A 21,589-nucleotide genomic window follows, 5' to 3' on the forward strand; every position below is an offset into this window, starting at 1 on the left:
TGCAGTAAAATAGACCAAAACAAATTAAAACTTCTACAAACTTTCTAAACATTTGGGTAAAAGGTAAAGCTAAAGGGACCCTTGACTCTTAGGTCCAATCGTGACCGACTCTGGGGTTGCGGCACTAATCTCGCTTTATTGGCCGAGGGAGCCGGCGTACAGCTTCCGGGTCATGTGGCCAGCATGACTAAGCCACTTCTGGTGAACCAGAGCAGCACACAGAAACGCCGTTTATCTTCCCACCAGAGTGGTACCTATTTATCTGCTTGCACTTTGACATGCTTTCGAACTGCTAGGTTGGCAGGAACAGGGACTGAGCAATGGGAGCTCACCCTGTCGCGGGGATTCGAACCGCTGACCTTCTGATTGGCAAGCCCAGAGGCTCAGTGGTTTAGACCACAGAGCCACCCGTGTCCCATAACATCTGGGTAAAAAGTAAAGTAAAGGGGCCCCTGACCATTAGGGCCAGTCGTGGCCGACTCTGGGGTTGCGGCGCTCATCCCGCTTTATTGGCTGAGGGAGCCGGCGTACAGCTTCCGGGTCATGTGGCCAGGATGACTAAGCCACTTCTGGCGAACCAGAGCAGCGCATGGAAATGCTGTTTACCTTCCCGCCGGAGCGGTACCTATTTATCTACTTGCACTTTGACGTGCTTTCAAACTGCTAGGTTGGCAGAAGCAGGGACCAAACAGGAGCTCACCCTGTCACGGGGATTCAAGCCACCAACCTTCTGATCGGCAAGTCTGTGGTTTAACCCACAGTGCCACTTGTCTAAATAAGAATGTGTTTCACAGGCGGCGAAAAGAATATAGTGAAGGATCCTGGCTGATATCTATAGGCAGGGAGTTCCATAGTGCCATTGCTGCCACATTAAATGATAGAGTTCTTACAGAGGCAATTGTGGGTATTTTTATGTGGCACTTGTAAAACTGATTGTATTAGCTGGATTGGTTTCCATTCTTGCCTTGAGGTGAATCAGCAATTTTCACTTCTCCGACTGCTGACTGCCACCCTCAAGAATCTGCCGCCTGAAGCCGGTGCCTTATAGTAGGGCCAGCCTTGCCGAAAGAGGTGGCTTTTTTGGCTTTTTTTCTAGGCTAGAAAGCTGTACTCAGTCAAGAGAAACCCTGGATAATTTGACTGATGTGGTCTCACTCCTGGGTTTAGAGCTTTATATTTGATAGGATTCGAGACGTTCTCCATTGCGCAGACTTTCTCCCGCCTCCGCGTTTTCACGCTTGAGGAGAAACCAGGCCCAGCCTTGACAGGTGGCAAGTCTGCCTGTGAAGCAGAGAGCCCAGCTTGTATGCCTTTCCGTGGCAGGGTTTTGAAAGGAAGATCAAAGCCAGGGAAAGTGTTTCTGTACAAATAACGCGGATAACCGTAAAGTAAGCACTGGAGAGAAAGCGTCACATTTCAAATGTGGCAACTGCCTCAATTAAGCTGAGGTGGGTGGATCTGGTTGCCGGCCTCCCGCTGTCTCCGCTCCTTTCCCCGCATTTTTGGATGACGGTACAAGTCTCCGTTCAGCAGAGCGTGAACCTCCATCCATCTCTGTTCGTCAAATGTGGGGTTTAGCCCTACGGAGGTATGCAAGTTATGCCAAGGGCAGGGAGACTTCCAGAAGTTTTCACTTCTCTGAATTTCACCCTGGATTCGGAGTTCCAAATTATCAGGCCTTGTTTTTTGAGGATCGCAGAGCTGCAGAGTTGCAAGTGGCTTGGGAGCCAAAAATAAAACCTTCTTCTCAACGTAGAAGCTTTCAACCATGAGGGCTGGCTGACCCTGGCAATTTTGGCTTCTTTCAGTTTATCATTTCCCTAGCCTTAAATTCCGGTCCTCACATTTCCACAGATTATTCCTTTTCAACACCCTCATAAAATTCACCACGATTTTAGTGTGCGTTTATCGGAATGTACACCTTTTTTGCTGTGCAATCTTTGTAAATGACTACCACGATAGAGAGGGACGCGGGTGGCGCTGTGGGTTAAACCACAGAGCCTAGGACTTGCCAATCAAAAGGTCAGCGGTTTGAATCCCCGCAACGGGGTGAGCTTCCATTGCTGGGTCCCAGCTCCTGCCAACCTAGCAGTTCGAAAGCACGGCAAAGTGCAAGTAGATAAATAGGTACCGCTCCAGCGGGAAGGTAAACGGCGTTTCTGTGCGCTGCTCTGGTTCGCCAGAAGCAGCTTAGTCATGCTGGCCACATGACCCAGAAGCTGTACGCCGGCTCCCTTGGCCAGTAAAGCTAGATGAGCGCCGCAACCCCAGAGTTGGCCACGACTGGACCTAATGGTCAGGGGTCCCTTTACCTTTAGGGTAAAGTGTGACTTAAAAATGTGTATGTTACTGAATATAACACGCAATACATTAAGCAAAACTGTTTTGCCCAGAGGTATATTAGGCCAAAGATGTACAGAAACATGTATATTTTCTTTGTGCATATCCTTTCAAGTTTGCAGTATTGCAATGCAGCCATCCAACCAAAACCTATGTGCAAAAATGTGTTAGGGGAAAGTATGCAGTAAAAAAACAACAACACGCCACCTACATTAGCGAAGGCAGCGTACAAAAATGTTTTCTATCATGATAAAGGTAAAGGGACCCCTGACCATTAGGTCCACTTGTGGCTGACTCTGGGGTTGCGGTGCTCATCTCGCTTTATTGGCTGAGGGAGCCGGCGTACAGCTTCCGGGTCATGTGGCCAAGTTACAGGGAACCAGGCAAGAGGGCCTTCTTGGTAGTGGCGCCTGCCCTGTGGAACACCCTCCCACCAAATGTAAAAGAGAAAAATAACTACCAAACTTTTAGAAGACACCTGAAGGCAGCCCTGTTTAGGGAAGCTTTTAATGTTTAATAGGTTATTGCATTTTAGTGTTTTATTATTAATATTAATATTTTAATATTATTACCAGGCTGCAGAACTGCATTGCAAAATTTGAAGCAGTATGAATCTCAAAGGAGGGTTCCTTTTTGGGTTGTGGGTTGTTTTTCGAATTAGGTAGGTTCCCCTTTAAACGCAGACCGGATCCCATTTCTGTCTCAATCATACCTGATACTCATCCGGTAGCTGGATTTTTGTTTGGCAGGGGGAGGAGCCAAGCGCTATCTCGGTGATCAGTTTCATTTCTGCGTTGCAGCCTGGCACTGGAAACAAACGTTCTCCTGTTAATCCTCCTCGGCTGCCACTGTGTTTTTTTAAGGGAGTTCCCTCCCTGGCATGCCTCTTCCAGGAAGCATTGCCAACGTGCATTTATCATAAGTGGATCTGATAGTCCTCATTAGCTGGGATAAACAGGCAAGCGTTTGAATCATTGCCTAAGCTAAAGGGCCCGAGGGGGTTCTGCTTTGCTTAACATGTACAAATTCACACTATCGTCTTGTAGCGCAGGGGTGGGGCATCTCAGGCCTGGGAGTCAAATGTGGTCCTCTGGGCCTTTCCTTTCGGCCCCCAGAACGCTCTGAAGGCCACGCCACCTTCTCCCAAGGCCACCTCTCCCTTCACTGGCTGTCACACCCTCCTTGAGGGCCTTTGCCCAGCTGAAATGTGTCCATTAACTCTGATCCTGTCTCTCACTTGTCCAAAGGAAGGATGAAGTATTTGTGCATGTATGCATAGAAACTAATTTTGGTTACCGCTTTGGCCCTTTTCACCACTGGCCAGAGGCCTTTGAGCAGAAGAGAGTTTCCCACCCTCAGTGTAGTTAATTTAAAGGTAAAGGGACCCCTGTCCATTAGGTCCAGTCGTGACAGACTCTGGGGTTGCTGCGCTCATCTCCCTTTATTGGCCGAGGGAGCCGGCGTACAGCTTCCAGGTCATGTGACCAGCATGACTAAGCCGCTTCTGGTGAACCATAGCAGCACACAGAAACGCCGTTTACCTTCCCTCCGGAGCGGTACCTATTTATCTACTTGCACTTTGAGGTGCTTTCGAACTGCTAGGTTGGCAGGAGCAGGGACCGAGCAACGGGAGCTCACCCTGTCGCGGGGATTCGAACCGCCGACCTTCTGATCAACAAGTCCTAGGCTCTATGGTTTAACCCACAGCGCCACCCTTTGTAGTTAATTTGGGTGTCCCTTAATGCAGGGATGGAGCAGCTTTGGTTGGAAGTGGTATTCTGCTTAACTTCATGTGGTTCGCAGAGATGGGTTGCACAGGGGGAAAGCAGGAAGGGTTACGTTCCAATTTTCATTGCTTTTAATATTGTATACTTGGGATTTCATGTGCCATTTAGACATCTCCTGAATAAAATATTTGAAACGACGGGAGTTCTACATTCTTGCACTGCTGTGGTAGGGCATCTGTTCTGCATGCAGAAGGTCCCAGGTCACGGCAGCCAAGTGGTAAACCATACGGACATTATACCCAATAGGATGGAATTTGTCAGACCTGGCAGGGGGCAGCTGACCACTTTAGGGAATTGAAATATACTCAGAGTCGCAAAGTGATTTCATGCTCTTTATTCAGCTCATAGTGGTGAGGAGGAATGAATGAAAGTCCCCTCAAAGTATCTGCTTTATATACATCATTTACACAATGGGCTGCACATGATTGGCTAATTCCGGAATTCTACTGTAAGCCAATCAGGTTGTGGATTCACTTCTATCTGGAGCATGATTGGGTGGTTCCTGCCAACCAATCATACTGCTGCATTGTTCTAGGACCAATCAAACTGCTGCATTCTGAATCCTATTGTTCTAGGACCAATCAGACTGCTGCCTTTTGGATCCTATTGTTCTAGGACCAATCAGACTGCTGCAGTTTGGATCCTATTCAACTCAGTACATAACAGGAATGAACACTGGTGGGACGATGTCAGGCGTTGCCTGGAGGAATGGTTGGCGAGTTGCTGGTGGTGTAGGTATGTGGAGGTGACGCTCCACTTGTGCTAAGGCAATCCTCGCACCAGGCATGCAACAGTGTGCCAAGGAGCGTTGCGCCCACACTCCCTGACCTTTTGCCTTCTTGGCTAGCAAATAGGGTTTCCCCCCTGACCACCGTTTGTCCTCTCACAGATTTGGTTACTAGACATAACACTTTGCTGGAGCAACATCTGCAGGACCACAGCTTTTGCAGACCTGTCTTAAAGATTTTCAAGGCGCAAGCCCATCACTGACCTCTTCTGAATGCAGGACACACATTTTGACTTTCTATTTCTGGAATCAGCCAGCAGAAAAATCATTCCCGATATGACGGATTAAGTCCAACCGTTTCAAGATCGTAGGAAGAAGGGCAGGTTTGAAGGCAAGTGCTGAATCGGGATAGAACCCTTTGTGTCCTTGAAAGACTTGGGCTGCATTCAGGCAGCACTTCATTCCATTTTCCTGATTCCAGCTTCCTTACCTGGCAATTTCCACGTGTGATTTCATGCGGCAAAATCTGGGGAGGAATTCTGGCGTGGAGTTCTTTCCCGCCATTTGAAACGTAGTGTGACAAAGTGGTAAATTGACCAGAAGGCCATGGTTCCGTAACACAACAGGTCATGAAAGATCTTGGACGAAGGAGTTGAGGGGATGCTCATTCAATTTGCAGATGACCCCAAACCCCGCTAATCACGCAGAAGACAGAACTGGGGTTCAGCACTGGAGAACTGGGCCTAAACTAACAAAATGAATTTCAGGAGGGACTAAGGTAAGGTTCTGCACTTGGGCAGGAATAACCAGCTGCACAAATATAAGATGGAACACGTGAAAAGGATCAAGGGGTATTGGACAGAGAAGCTGTTGTGGCTATAGCAGTAACTGATAGCCTGATCTTCCATGGATTTGCCTAATTTTCTTCTAAAGCCACCCAACGTGTTTCTGCCCATTTCCTCAACTTTGGGGTCAAATGCCAGGCTACACCCTTTGTTTTAGCAGCCCCCTGAAAAAAAAAACTAAGGCAGAATGATGGAAGCAACATCTACTTAGAACAGGCATCCACAAAACTCAGCCCTCCAGATGTTTTTGGGACTACAATTCCCATCATCCCAGACCACTGGTCCTGTTAGCTAGGGATGATGGGAGTTGTAGTCCCAAGACATCTGGGGGGCCGAGTTTGGGGATGCCTGACTTAGAGGAAAAACCAGATTACATCCAAGATAGTACAGTAGAAAATGGCACTACAGATATTAACCACATTGGCTTGGCGGGTAAGAGAGTACGTTTATTTTTCCATAAGGATATGCACCATAAATATAACGGGATCTGTTGTGTTGAGGAGGGTCCCAGCAGATCATCAAGACTTGTGCAGTCCAATGTGTGGTTTAATACACAAGCTGTCATTAGCTGGCATCCGGGAAAAGGGGTGGGGGGCAGCTGGCCAGACTGCATTTATTTGTTTGGTGAACTCACACACACATTTTTCAGCTCCGCACGCACACACAGGAAATAATCCGAATCATCCATCAGGCCATTCAAGTCAACGTTAGCCTGGCCGATATTGTTACAACGAGGCCATCCCTGGAGAGCACGAGGCGGAATCCATCAGGGAAGGAGCAAATCCCTTTTCGTTTCCATCCGTCCTGCTTTGCCGTCAGTTCCATCCCGTCAGCATAAATCCAGATTGACGTCTATGGAAAGGAAAGAAAAAAGAAGGGGGGAAATAGCTGACGGAGAACAACAACATCGAAGATTCGAGTTCGGTTTCTGAGAAGCCCTCTAGGAGGCCGCAGTATCATGATGCTAAAACAACAGAAATAAAAGACTTGCAACATAAAGGGATCAATTAAAGGAAGGAGCTTTGGATAGAGATGGTGAGGATTAGCTTTGTACCCTGCGTGTAACTGTGTATGGTCCCCCCCCCACCCTCCGGTTTGGCTGCAGCAAAGCGTCCTCAGATTCCTTTGGTGGTCTCATGACAGGAGAGGGAAATCGATTTATCTCCAAGGCCCACAAGTATACAAACAACTGGATGGCGCTGGCCCACCCATGAGGCAAGGTGAGGCGACTGCCTCAGGCGTCATGATCCACGGGGGCAGCCCATCCCAGTGTAGATCTTTATTCCCCCTTGTTTCTGACACAGATCTTCACTCGCCCTTTATCTCCTAGCAGGGAAGGGGGAAACCATTTTGTGATGTGCCTCTGGTGCCAAAATGTCTTGGAACAGGGTGGAATCTTTAGCTGAAATAATGCAAAAGGTCTCTTCATCACAAGAGGAATCAGGAGTGCTGAGGCCATGCTGCAGCAACGAGGCGTTCTGTGCCATCCTCCCAAAACCAAACCAAACCAAACCAAACCAGAAGAGGTGAAGCTTCAGACTGGTGCTACTGGGAAACAGATGCCCGACTTATCATTTTAATATCGCATTTAGGAGCTTCCAGATTACCTGTTTATTGAGCTTTTGTCCTGATGTGCTTGCCAGGAAATTAAGATGTTGCGTCAAAGCAAGTCTCACCCCACTCTTTTCCAGGGCATCGTCCCATCTTTTTCCTGATGGCAAGAAGGTCTCTTCTTCTTCTTTTTTTATGGGAAGCAGGCTGGTTGCACAAGGCTGTAACTGCACATGACCTGAATTTGCTGGGATGTGACTGAACCCCACCTGAATACAGGGGTGCTTGGGAGAACCCTCTTTTTCCACGGACAAAGCCCACCAGGCAATGGAGGTTTTGTACTCCAGTGGAGTACAAATGAATTTGCACTATACTGAGTCAGACCATTGGTGCATCTAGGTCAGTATTGCTGACACTGATTGGCAGCAGCCCTCCAGGGTCTTTCCCCTGCCTGGGACTTTCTGCAGGCAAAGCAGGAGCTCTGCCACTGAGCTACAGCCCTCGTGGGAGAATCCTGTGTAATTGGAGTAAGCCCCATTGAGTTCAATAGGATTGACTTCCGAGTAGACAGGGTTAGGGCTCCCGCTGGAAGTTGGCAGCCGGATCTTCGCTGGCAAGGGTTGCCTTTGCAGAACAACAAGCAAGAGGACTTTTTTAAAAATTTAGGTTTGGATTTTGCTATCACGGTCCAGTTGATTATTTTCTGCTAAGCAGACAAACCGACCAACTAGGCACCCGCCTTGATTCACGTTAGGGAGCATCTCCCCCTCCTGGTCAAGACGGAAATAAGAAAGGAATTAGGAAAGGAATGAGGCAAAAATTTAGAAGGGCCGTTTTGCTTAAGGAATAAGTAGGAGCTGCAACCGTTGTTGTTCCGCCCATCTGACTGGTCTGCCCCAGCTATTCTGGGCAGCTTCCAACAAATTAAAACATTAAGCACAGTAAAACATCAAATATTAAAAACTTCCCTGAACAGGGCTGCCTTCAGATGTCTTCTAAAAGTCAAGACAGTTATTTATTTCCTTGACATCTGGTGGGAGGGCGTTCCACAGGGCAGGTGCCACTACCAAGAAGGCCCTGTGCCTTGGCTATGGCCTTATGCCTCTGAATATCGGGGTGACTGGGTAAGAAAACCAGGAGGGAGGGGGAGGGAAAGGAAGCATCCTGGAGGCGGGCATGGGCAACTGGCCGGCTAGCACCCTGACCAGGAGGGTTCTGCGCTGCAACATCATGCTGCAACAACACGCTTCCCTTGTTTTCCAGCTGTTGTCAACAACAGACGGCCCAACAAACCTGTCAGGCCAAGGTCCATTCAGCCAGGTATTATGTTCTATGGTGAGCAATGCATGGCTTTAAAAGCCGATCAAGCAAATTAATGGAGGATCAGTGGCTAAGGGCCATGGTGACTGTGTTCTCCCGCTACTGTCTGAGGCAGCATGCCTCCGTAGACCAGTTGATTGGAATCACAAATAGGGGGAGCACTGTTACACTGCAATCCTGCTCGCAGGCTTCCCAGAGGCATCTGAATTTTTATTTTTATTATTTATACCCCACCCATCTGGCTGGGTTTCCTCAGCCACTTTGGGCAGCTTACAGAATATATAAAACATAATAAAGCATCAAAGATTAAAAACTTCCCAATACAGGACTGCCTTCAGATGTCTTGTAAAAGTCAGATACAGTCATACCTCATGTTACGTTTGCTTCATGTTACGTTCTTTCAGGTTACGTCCCACAGCGACCTGGAAGTACCGGAAAGGGTTACTTCCTAGTTTTGCCACATGTGCAGAAGCGCTAAATCGCGCCTCACACATGTGCACAAGCGCCAAATCGTGCCATGCACCTGCGCAGATACCGCGCTTCAGGTTGCGCTCTTTTCATGTTGCGAACGGGCCTCTGGAACAGATCCCGTTCGCAACCAGAGGTACCACTGTAGTTTTTTATCTCCTTGACATCTGAAGGGAGGGTGTTCCTCAGGGAGGCCACCACCACCGAGAAGGCCCTCTGCCTGGTTCCCTGGAGTTTCACTTCTCGCAGTGAGGAAACTAGCAGAAGACCTTCAGAGGAGGACCTCAGTGTCTGGCTGAACAATGAGGGTGGAGACACTCCTTCAGGTATACTGGAGAACAGGATGTTGGACAGCTGTGGGCAGGATTCCCTCACTGCAAGCGACTGGAAATGATGAGTCTCAGGGTCCTTTCCAACTCTACAATTCTAGGGTTAGGGATAGGCCTCTGGCCTGATCCAATAGGCCTCTTCATACAGTGGTGCCTCGCAAGACGAAATTAATTCGTTCCGCAAGTTTTTTCTTCTTGCGAGTTTTTCGTCTTGCGAAGCACGGTTTCCCATAGGAATGCATTGAAAATCAATCAATGCGTTCCTATGGAGACCGTCCGGGGACACAGGGAAAGCACCGCGTGCCTTCCCTTCTGTCCCCGGACCTGTTTTAAAGCAAGGGGCAGCGGGGAGAAGATTGCTTCTCCCCGTTGCCTGCCCCGCAATCTCCGGGGACAGAGGGGAAGGCGTGCGTTCAAAAGGGGTCCGGGGACAGAGGGGAAGGCGCGCGCGCCTTCCCCTCTGTCCCTGGAGATTGCGGGGCAGCCACGGGGAGAAGCAATCTTCTCCCCTCCTCCCCTTGCTTCAAAAGAGGTCCGGGGACAGCGGGAAAGCTTCCCCCATAGGGAAATGCGTCTTGCAAAGCGGCTAAGAAAACAAAAAACTCCTTCGTCTAGCGAGTTTTTCGTCTTCCGAGGCGTTCGTCTTGCGGGGTACCACTGTAACTAGTTTCTTCTCCTTAATCTCCTTTTCCCTGAAGAGTCTTTCGGGACATTTGCATGAGAACATAAGAATAACCTGCTGCGTCAGGCCAGGAGCCACCCAGTCTAGCATCCTGGTCTCACAGTGGTTGCCCAGATGTGTGGGAAATCTGTCCACAGGACCTGAGCACAACAGCACTCTCCTCCTGTGCTTTTTGGGCAACTGATATTCAGAGGCATTATTGCCTCTGACCAAGGAGGCAGAGCATAACCATCATGACTAGTAGCCACTGATAGCCTTTTCCTTCATGGATTTGTCTAATCTTCTTTTAAAAACCATCTAAATTGGTGGCCATTCCTGCCTCCAGTGGCAGTGAGTTCCACAGTCGACCTACGAACTGCATGAAGAAGTACTTTCTGTTATCTAGCTTGGATCTTCCAACATTCGCCTTTGCTGGATGTTCACGAACTCCAGTGAGAAGGAGAGAAACCATTCTCCAGCCACCTGCTTCCACAACATGCATGATTGTATAAATGCCTATCCCGCCACATCTGACTCGCAGAATTCAAAGTCCTGAATGCAGGGATTGCTCCACCTGCTAACTTTGTGGCTCCCCCAAGCCTGGAGATACCTCCCTGTTTGTGCACGGATGGTCTTGTTCTGGATCCAAATTAGAGAACGCAACTGCTCTCGGCACACAGGATGCGATATTCGGCTTGATGAGACGCAGCTCCCACGCAGAAACCAGGATGCGGCGAGCAAAAGAGCCACGGAGTCGGCCGAAGTTTCATTTCCTGATTCTACGGCTTGCCTCTTCCGCAGCGGGAACTCGCAGAGCAAAATCAGGATGTTTACTTTACCCTATCTGCTCTTTCGATCCCAGCCACGAAGTCTTGATTTTAGCAGAAGGCTGCTCCGCCCTCCCTTTCACAACCCCTCTGAGAGAACAAAGGCTTCCTTATCAATGGAATTAAAATTATGCCATGCTAAAATAAAATGAAAAAGGGTCGCGTTTCATAAAAGGCAGCCGGGCTCCACCAGCAGTAACCTTGAGCTGCCGAGTTCATTTAAGATTTTTCAGGCCTAGAAATAGGGACGTAGAAGCTGTTTGGCACAGAATCAGGCCACTGAGCCATCTAAGCTCAGTAATATTTACAACAGGAACGGGGAAGATGTAACCCTCCAGATGTTCTCGGATTCCAACTGCAAGCATGACCAAAAATTGTTGGCATCCGAGTGTGCCTTCGGGGCTGAAGTCAAACCACTGGGGAGTTTCCTGCAGCTGTAGAGTCCGATATGGGAGAGACATGTTTTGCTGCAACTGGGGCAGATGATGGCGTCTGGCTGCGCTGCTGCAGATGCTCAATAGCTTTTCTTGAAAGACCTACCTTGGCTCCCAGTACGTTTCCAAGCACAATTCAAAGTGTTGGTGCTGACCTTTAAAGCCCTAAACGGCCTCGGTTCAGTATATCTGAAGGAGCGTCTCCACCCTCATTATTCAGCCCAGACACTGAGGTCCAGATCCGAGGGCCTTTTGGCGGTTTCCTCATTACGAGAAGCCAAGTTACAGGGAACCAGGCAGAGGGCCTTCTCGGTAGTGGCACCCGCCCTGTGGAACACCCTCCCACCAGATGTCAAGAGAACAACAACTACAAGACTTTTAGAAGACATCTGAAGGCAGCCCTGTTTAGGGAAGCTTATAATGTTTGATGTATTATAGTATTATAAACAATTTTGGAAGCCGCCCAGAGTGGCTGGGGAAGCCCAGCCAGATGGGCGGGGTATAAATAAAATAATAATAATAATAATAATAATAATAATAATAATAATAATAATAATAATAATTATTATTATTATTATTATTATTATTATTATTATTATTATTATTATTTCTTCTCCCTGCGCTCCTCCCAGCAGCCATTCCTGCTCTGGACACGACCTGACTGTCTGCGGTCATCTGCAAGGGATTCCCACACGGCGGCGGTGACGTCGCCAGTCTTCATGTCCTGTTTGCAGACATTTTTGTAACATAGAGTAGGTCTGCCAACAGGCCTGGTGCCAGGAGCCAGCTCCCTGTAGCGCACGTTCTTGCGGATCCTGCCACCTTCCATTCCGTGGGCATGACCGGGCCAGTGTAGACGTTGCTGAGACAGGGGTGTAAACATGCTGGGGTGTTAGAATTCCTGCTCCATGATTGCGGTCACGGGATTGTTGTCTTTCACATGAAGGTGCATATTTTGACTCAAAAGAGTGGGAAGTGACAGAGACAGGATGTTCGGTGAACTGGGACTATTGTCCTTTTTTCTTTTTCTCTTTGCTGTCTGATGCTAGACAGAGAGGGAGCCGTGTTGCAGTGCTCCGTGTATAAAGGTAAAGGGACCCCTGACCACTAGGTCCAGTTGTGACCGACTCTGGAGTTGCGGCGCTCATCTCGCTTTATTGGCTGAGGGAGCCGGCATACAGCTTCTGGGTCATGTGGCCAGCATGACTAAGCCGCTTCTGGCGAACCAGAGCAGTGCATGGAAATGCCGTTTACCTTCCCACCAGAGCAGTACCTATTTATCTACTTGCACTTTGACATGCTTTTGAACTGCTAGGTTGGCAGGAGCAGGGACCGAGCAATGGGACCTCACCCCGTCGCGGGGATTCGAACTGCCGACCTTCTCATCAGCAAGTCCTAGGCTCTGTGGTTTAACCCACAGTGCCACCCGCATCCCTGCTCCATGTATGTTTATATGTAAATAAAGTAATTAGCCAAAATGCTGAGTTGCTGAGGTCTGTTACACATGATGCGCAGACTCTGTGGCTCCCTAAGTGTGCCAGTGTCTTTGGGCATCGGTCGCGGTGATGTTTGGGCTGAAGAAAGCTTTTGAAGCTCCCGAACGAAAGACCAGGAGGGAGAGAACATGCCAGTCGGGCATGTGTCTCTGCCGAGCTCCTTACAACAGGGGTCGCTGAGACAGGGGTGTAAACATGCTGGGGATGTGGGGAATTAGGGGAGCACGTCTTTTTTGGAGGCTCTGCCCCGCTGTGAGATAGTAGTGACAAACTCTTTCCCCCTGGTCTCCCAGAATCAAAAGAGGCATGCAGAGGGCGGAGGAGAGGTTAGCTTCATGCTGGCACAGCCTCAGATTGCTTGGGGGAAACCCTGGAGAGGAGTGGAGTTAGGCAGCTGTGGGGAGGCTGGGACTCTCGATCTCAGCAACTTTGTCACAGAGGCAAGACCTGCCAGAGATGGGTGCTGCGCTCATTAGGCCTGACACTGTTTTTGCTAATAAAGAGTTAACTCCATCTTGCCCAGTGTGGTTTTACTGCTGGCTCACTCCTGTCACCTGGAGTAGCACACAGGCATCGTGTCTAGCAGCCTTGCCCTCCATCCATTTGTCTCATATTCTTTCAAAGCAGTGTTGGGGCCTTGGAGCTGGCTCTCAGGACTCAAGAGGTGCGGAGGGTGGCAACACATGAACAGGGCCTTCTCTGCAGTGGCTCCCTGTCTGTGGAATGCTCTCCCCAGGGATGTTTGCCTGACGCCTTCATTATACTGTCAGGTGCCAGGCAAAAATGTTCCTTTTTAATCAGGCCTTTCGTTGACCTGATCAACACCCTGTACCTCTTTAAAGTGCGGCTCTTTTTTGGGGGGGGGGCGTGTTATTGGGTTATTGCTTTTACTTTGATTTTATATATTGTGATCTTTTATGTGAACTGCCCTGAGACCTCAGGGTATAGGGCGGTATATAAATAATAATAATAATAATAATAATAATAATAATAATAATAACAACAACTCTCCCCACCAAGACACACCCCTCACTGTTTGTGTCCCGACTGGAATGTGTCAATGGAACAAGGCCTTTTGCTTGTCTGGATGGAGGATAAAGCTGTCTACTGTGCGCAAAAGCTAGCCTACTGCGCTACGGAAACATTTCACAGAATCACAGAGTTGTAAAGTTGGGTCCCAAGGGTCATCTAGTCCAACCCCCTGCAATGCCTCGCCCAACAGCAGGCATGTCACTTGCTCAGAAGGGAATGTGGCCTTTGAGCTGAGAAAGGTCACTCCCCACCCTGTTTTACTGCTGTCTAAGCTAGTGGCTGTCACCATTCCATGTGGCAGGGAGTTCCACAGTTTAAGCATCCCGAAACACATTCTCCTTGGACCCAAAAGGCTTGCAAGTGGGACCAGGCTGAAGGTTGGCAAAAGAAGGCTAAGGCAACCGACCTGCCATTTCTCAATCTTCCAGCTGTTCTCTCCTTTTCTTCAGATTCCTGACGCCAGGTGCTCTTTTGGTTGCTACCCAGGGATGGCAGCTAACCTCAGCAACCGGTGACAGTAGGATCGGCCCCCGACCGCTTGGTGATGTGCAGTTTGGCCACTTCCTCTGCAGAGGTCGGGTGGATCCCAACCGTCTTTGCCATTTGGGAATAGGTAGCGCCACATCTACAAAGAAGGAAAAGGGATAAAATTGCGTGGACAGCGAAAGCCCTATCGAATCTTTCCTGCTACAGGATTACTGAATCAGCCTTTGATGACACATTTCTTTAATGACACATTTCCTCCTAGGAGCCAGAGCAATTGATCGCTCGTGTTTATTTCTTCTTTTACTGCAACTGCAAGAACAAAACAAACAAGTATGCAAGGAACTGTTTGGGCTGCAAAGGGGGAATTTTTTTTTAAAGGTTCCACAGGCAAGGAAATGACTTAGTAAAGGGAGGATTCAGTAATGTCAAAGGCTGAGTGAACAAGAAGCAGCTTACAGTGGTACCTCTGATTAAGTACTTAATTCATTCCGGAGGTCCGTTCTTAACCTGAAACTGTTCTTAACCTGAAGCACCACTTTAGCTAATGGGGCCTCCCACTGCTGCCACGCTGCCGGAGCACGATTTCTGTTCTCATCCTGAAGCAAAGTTCTTAACCTGAGGTACTATTTCTGGGTTAGCAGAGTCTGTAACCTGAAGCATCTGTAACCCGAGGTACCACTGTATTTTAAAGGGTCAGGAGCAGAGGATCAGCAGCAACTTTAAGTTATTATTATTAAGAGGCACCAAAATCCATTTCAAGGTTGCAACCTTATGCACGCTTTCTAGGAATCAAGTCCCATTGAACTGAATGGGACTGTGCTGGTTGTGGGGTAGCTATGGGGAAACACAGTGGTTTACTGACATCCATAAAATACATTTTAAAGCACTGCTCTATCACGTCCCCTGGAGAATGCTGGGAACTTTAGCTCTGTGTCTCCTAAGAACTCTTGCCATATTGAACCAATGTCAGCTCCCAGAATCCTTTGGGGGAAGCCACGGCTGTTAACAGTGGTATATCGGTGGTCTGAATGCATGGGGCGACTGTGATAGCAGAAATGGAGATTTAAATTCCACGTCCAGTGGAAGAGAAAGGCTTCGCAAAAGGGCCCTAACTTGGGAATATCTGTTCCTGTGTCAGCATGATATCTTCCCCAATGATGCTGGGCCAAAGGTTATGGACCAGCCTGAGGAAGCGGTTAAACTGAGAGGGCCTGGATAGCTCAGTTGGTTAGAGCATGGTGTTGATAATGCCAGGGTTGCAGGTTTGATCCCCGTATGGGACAGCTGCATATTCCAGCATTGCAGGGGGTTGGACTGAATGACCCTCAGGGGTCCCTTCCAACGCTACGATTCCATGATTCAGACCATTTTTAGACCCAAGTCCAGCCCTCACTCACCCACACTGGGTCTTAGGTGAATTCCCCTCAAAGCAAAGTGTAACTACAGTGGTAACTCGGGTTACATACACTTCAGGTTGCATACGCTTCAGGTTACAGACTCTGCTAACCCACAAATAGTGCTTCAGGTTAAGAACTTTGCTTCAGGATGAGAACAGAAATCGTGCTCCGGCGGCGTGGCAACAGGAGGAGGCCCCATTAGCTAAAGTGGTGCTTCAGGTTAAGAATAGTTTCAGGTTAAGAACGGACCTCCAGAACGAATTAAGTACTTAACCCGAGGTACCACTGTACTCTCCACAGCACGCAATGTGCAATAACTTGTCTTGTTAAAGCAGATCCTTTGCAAAACAACAGAAACAATCTTCATTTCCTATAATCCAGGACCAGGTTTAGGTTTGATGAGGCTCATAGCTACTGAAGGTAATGGGGCCCTTTATATGTCTAGCTGTCAACAACAAATTGTCACTTTTTTGTGCTGAATACATGCTATATGGTAATTTATGAATCTAACAGGTACCTAAAGCCATTTGCACATAACAAAATATGTATTTTATCAAAGTAATTGTTGAAAAATCCATGCAGAATGCAGGCACCCTATATACTGAAATGAGCAAACCAGTGATATTTTAGGGAGCAGGCTGGCATTCCTTACATCATATGAGCCAACATAGCAGAAAACATTGTTGCTGTACGTAGGTTTTATTTTATTTGTTTTTTTATCTTATATATTGGAAATGTACATCTAGTTTTTTTCCCCTTTAGATTTTTTTGGGCCCCCCAAGAGAGTGGGGCCCTAAACCATAGCTTGTTCAGCTTATACATAAATCCGGCACTGCTATCATCCCATGCAGAAACTTAGCTTACTTTCTTAGACGTTACTCCTTTCAGACGCTAGAGAGCAGCAGTTACAAGGAAAAGGAACCTGGCCCCAGGCACTGGGAGATTTCCCAAAAGTTGCAAAAGCACCCAACCAGCCCTGGGATTTTTTTTTGAAGAGCAAAGTTTCTCCAGAATGGAAATTTACCAAAATTGCTTATCTCCAGGAGCGCCTTCCCCCACTGTCCGCAAAGAGCACCACAGTCCTTTTTTAGCAACAGTTTAAAGTAATTAGATCAGCCTCTCCTAACTTGTAGTTCACTCCAGATGTGGTGAACTACAACTCCCTGATGATTGGCCATGCTGGCTGGTGATTATGGGAGTCTCCAGCAACATCTGGTTGGGGGAGGCTGAATTTAAGAAACTCAGAGGGTGGGTAGAGCAAATCTGCAAAGTTTAAAAGTTACTTTTATTTTATTTTATTTTATTTTATTTTATTTTATTTTAAAGCCACTTCTTACAACGCAACGTCTACTCAGTGGGACTGACTCCCAGAAAAGTATGCACAGGATTGCACTTTAATGAAATTAAAAGCTGCCACAATTCAGTTTTTATTTCATTTTAAGGAACTGTTATTTTAAATCTAAGTTTTTTTGGGGTATATTTTGAGGTATGTTTTCCCCCAAATATATATTCTTTTCGTACGGTATTATGGACAGAGAAACACATCGCGACATTTGGAGACGTGTGAATCTTGAAGGCACGTGTTTCAGTCTGAGTACTGTTTTTGAGAAGCGCCAACCAAACTCCTCCGCTATCCCAGCCTGTGATCAGTGACTCCCCAGCTATTTTGGGCTACAGCACACTTGGTTCCATAAACTCACCTCCTGTGCCCCCTAAGGTAAAAGGTAAAGGACCCCTGGACAGTTAAGTCCAGTCAAAGGCTACTATGAGGTTGCGTCACTCATCTCGCTTTCAGGCCGAGGGAGCCGACGTTTGTCCACAGACAGCTTTCCGCGTCATGTGGCCAGCAGAACTAAACCGCTTCTGGCACAATGGGACACTGTGACGGAAACCAGAGCGCACGAAAACCTTCCTGCCACAGCGGTACCTGTTTATCTACTTGCACTGGTATGCTTTCGAACTGCTAGGTTGGCAGGAGCTGGGATTGAGCAACAGGAGCTCACTCCATTGTGGGGATTTGAACCACCGACCTTCTGATCAGCAAGCCTAAGAGGCTCAGTGGTTTAGACCACAGTGCCACCCTCATCCCCTGTGCCCCCTAACCTTATAAAAAGCATTATTCAGAATAAGGGTTGCAATAACCACTAACAAGATCGAATTCAAAACAGTAACAATTAATTGCACGCTTATTCAAAATCCAAAACTATTGAGTTTAATTAATGCAACAAAACTGATGAATCTGATTCAGTCTGATAATCGTTTATACTGCCAGTGCCCTCCTGCTGCATCCTTGTCTCTTAGCACCCTGCTGGGTAACCCCGCACTTTCCGGGAGGTGGGACCCGTCAGCTCTGATGTTGCCAAACTGCAATCCTCACCAGCTCCACCTATTGGACCTGCTGGAAGTTGAACAACATCTGGAGGGCTGCAGGTTCCACACCTCTGGTTTAGTGAAACCTACACCCCAACCCCACTGTGGACGCAGGTGGCGCTCTGGGTTAAACCACAGAGCCTAGGACTTGCCGATCAGAAGGTTGGAAGTTCAAATCCCCGTGACGGGGTGAGCTCCCGTTGCTCGGTCCCAGCTCCTGCCAACCTAGCAGTTCGAAAGCACGTCAAAGTGCAAGAGGATAAATAGGTACTGCTCCGGCGGGAAGGTAAACGGCGTTTCCGTGTGCTGCTCTGGTTCGCCAGAAGCGGCTTAGTCATGCTGGCCACATGACCCGGAAGCTGTACACCGGCTCCCTCGGCCAGTGGAGCGAGATGAGCGCCGCAACCCCAGAGTCGGCTACGACTGGACCTAATGGTTAGGGGTCCCTTTACCTTTACCCCCCTGCCACAGTGCAGATTTTAAAAGAAAATATGAGCGTCCCCTCCAAAGCTTTGATGATTCCTCCTGCAAGCCTCCCCACGAAACGTAATCAAAAAAAGCTTTTAGATTCCCCCCCCCCCAATCTCTTTTAAAAGAAAGGCTTCTGCATCATTTATTATCCTGAAAACATCAAGCTTTCCCCTTTGCTGCACTTTGAAGAGTTAACAGCTGGGTAGTGAAATGGATTTTTTTTTTTGGAGGAGAGCTGTACGGTTTGCCAAGAAACATATTTCATAAACATAAATGCAAAAAACCTGGTACATCCGTCACTAAGCCCAACATTTTATTAATAAAGAAAGGCCATATTTTTTTAAAACGAAAATCTAGGAGACGAGACATAAAAGTAAATGGAAACATGGGCTCTTTTTTTAGCACTGCCAAAAGCTAAACCGCTATCTTTCATAATCTTAGGGTGACTTAAAAGAGAAGGCTTTCGGAAAACTCTAGGAAGGGAGCGGATGGGGCGGAGGGCAGAATTCTTGATTCCACTTACTTGATTCCAAGGGCAAATCCTTGAATAACTTCGCCGGCGTTTGGGCCAATGAAATGAAGGCCGAGGATTCGCTGTTCTTGCTGGCGTAAGCACACCATCTGAAAGCAAAACGGGGAGCAGTCAGAAGACACAAGAAACTGCCTTCTGCTGAACACTGGCCAATGGAGCTCAGTTCTGTCTGCACTGGCTGGTAGGGCCTTCGCCAGGGTTTCAGACAAGGGACCTTCCCAGCCTGACCGGGAGACGCCAGGGACTGAATCTGGGGCCTTCTGCAGGGGGATGCTCTGTCACCATCAGAGGATAGCTGACTATCTAGCGCTTCAGACCATCGGTCCATTTAGCGCAGTGTTGCACGCACTGGCTGGCAACAACTTCTCTATGGTTTCAGGCAGGGGACACCCGCAGGCCTGCCTGGAACTGAGACTGGGACAGGTGAGACTGTTTATCCACCTAGCCCTATACTGTCTGCTCTGGCTGGCAGTGGCTCTCCAGGGTTTATGGGCAGAGAAAGTCCTTTCCAATCTGGGAGCATTCTGCATGCAAAGCATCTCCTCTACCACCAAACTACACCTTTTGCTTAAAATATAGGAAGCTGCCTTATTTGGAGGACTATTCGTCCATCTAACTCAGTACTGCCTACACTGACAGGCAGCCATTCTCCAGGATTTCAGACATTTTCATTTCCCTTTTCATTTGTATACGCCTTTCTACAATAAGATACACAAGGCGCTTTGCAAGCTGAAACAACAACAAAATAGACAGCAAAGGGCACTGCGCCCAATAACAATCTGATTCAATACAAAAAAAAGTAATACAGTGGTACCTTGGTTCTCAAACACCTTGGTACTCAAACGCCTTGGTTCCCAAACACCGAAAACCCGGAGGTACCGGTAAGTGTTCTGGTTTTCAAACGTTTTTCGGAAGCACTGGCTATTGTTTCTGGGGCGCCTGCACTAATCAGAAGCTGCGCCTTGGTTTTCGAACATTTCGGAAGTCAAACGGACTTTTGGAACAGATTAAGTTAGGCACTTTTGTTTTTGCTATTTATTTATAAATTTAATTTTGCTATTTATTTATAAAGCTAAGCAGTTGGCTCCTTACCTCTCTCGCCCTGACCTAGCCACTGTGATCCACGTGACGGTCACCTCCAGACTGGATTATTGTAACTCGCTCTATGTGGGGCTGCCCTTGAGACTGACCCAGAAACTCCAGCGGGTGCAGAATGCCGCAGCGAGACTCCGTACGGGGTCCTTGCCGCGGGATCACATTCACCCAGTGCTATACCAGCTGCACTGGCTCCCGGTGGAGTACAGGATCAGGTTTAAGGTGCTGGTTTTAACCTTCAAAGCCCTATACGGCCTAGGACCCTCGTACCTATGGGACCGCCTCTCCTGGTATGCCCCACAGAGGAACTTACGGTCTTCAAATCAAAACATCTTGGAGGTCCCAAGCCACAGAGAGGTTAGGCTGGCCTCAACTAGAGCCAGGGCTTTTTCGGCTGCGGCTCCAACCTGGTGGAACGCTCTGTCACAAGAGACTAGGGCCCTGTGGGACTTGACATCTTTCCGCAGGGCCTGCAAGACAGAGCTGTTCCACCAGGCCTTTAGTCAGGGCGCAGCCTGACTCCCTCCTTTGGCAATCTTTACAAAACTTTAGTTTATTGTTGCCATCAATTTTGATTTTAATTAATTTTTATAATGTTTTTATAATGTTGCACTGTTTTATAGTGTTGTTAGCCGCCCTGAGCCCGGCTTCGGCTGGGGAGGGCGGGATATATATAAAATTTATTTATTTATTTATTTATTTATTTATTTATTTATTTATTTGCATTTTTGTTTTTGAGGCTTTTTCAGTTAATTTGTTTTTGTGACTGTGTGGAACCCAGTTTAGCTACTGATTGATGGATTGTGTGACTGCGGAAATGGATAAAAGCCCCCCCCCCCATCCAAACAATGACTATCATCAGTGCAGGTAAGAATTTTTTTTTATTTAATTTTTATAATCTACAATACTGTCTTATTTATTTTATAGTACAGTACATTGATTATCGCTTTTATTTTATGGATCGACGGTCTCGTTAGATAGTAAAATTCATATTAAATTTCTGTTTTAGAAGTTGTTTTTAAAAGTCTGGAACGGATTAATCTGTTTTGCATGACATTCTATGGGAAAGCGCACCTTGGTTTTGGAACGCTTTGGTTTTGGAACAGGCTTCTGGAACGGTTTAAGTTTGAGAACCAAGGTACCACTGTATTCAACAATCCATTGGACTATAATAGTAATCAGTAAAATTAAATACCAGCAAATAATAATTAAGCAGTTCACACTTAACAATTGCAATGAAGAACTATAAAAATAACGGCGAGTAACAATGCATAAAATGCCACAAAACATATACAACGTGGGGGGGGGGGCTGCCAACAGCAGAGGCAAAGAGCCTGGACAAGAGCAGGGCACCCTGGCACTGGGAAGACTGGGGTGGCAGTTTTTTGGCACCCTATCGCTATGCAGAAGCGAATCACCAG

The 21,589-nt window shown here is 47.7% G+C and overlaps 1 protein-coding gene across 1 annotated transcript in view; it reads right to left on the minus strand.

Annotated features, from left to right (window-relative positions):
* Positions 1 to 6,124: 6,124 nt before the first annotated feature.
* TXNRD2 (thioredoxin reductase 2) overlaps positions 6,125 to 21,589 on the minus strand; it is a 64,946-nt gene continuing 49,481 nt past the window's right edge. Inside the window, exons 16-18 of the mRNA XM_083717385.1 lie at positions 19,065 to 19,162; positions 14,224 to 14,442; positions 6,125 to 6,551 (exon numbers count right to left, since the gene is read on the minus strand). Coding sequence (XP_083573511.1) covers positions 14,319 to 14,442; positions 19,065 to 19,162 — 222 coding nt within the window. The 3' untranslated portion in view covers positions 6,125 to 6,551; positions 14,224 to 14,318. The remainder of the gene's footprint in view (positions 6,552 to 14,223; positions 14,443 to 19,064; positions 19,163 to 21,589) is intronic.

Source organism: Podarcis gaigeae (genome assembly GCF_964106915.1).
Source record: "Podarcis gaigeae genome assembly, chromosome: 16".
NCBI lineage: Eukaryota > Metazoa > Chordata > Lepidosauria > Squamata > Lacertidae > Podarcis > Podarcis gaigeae.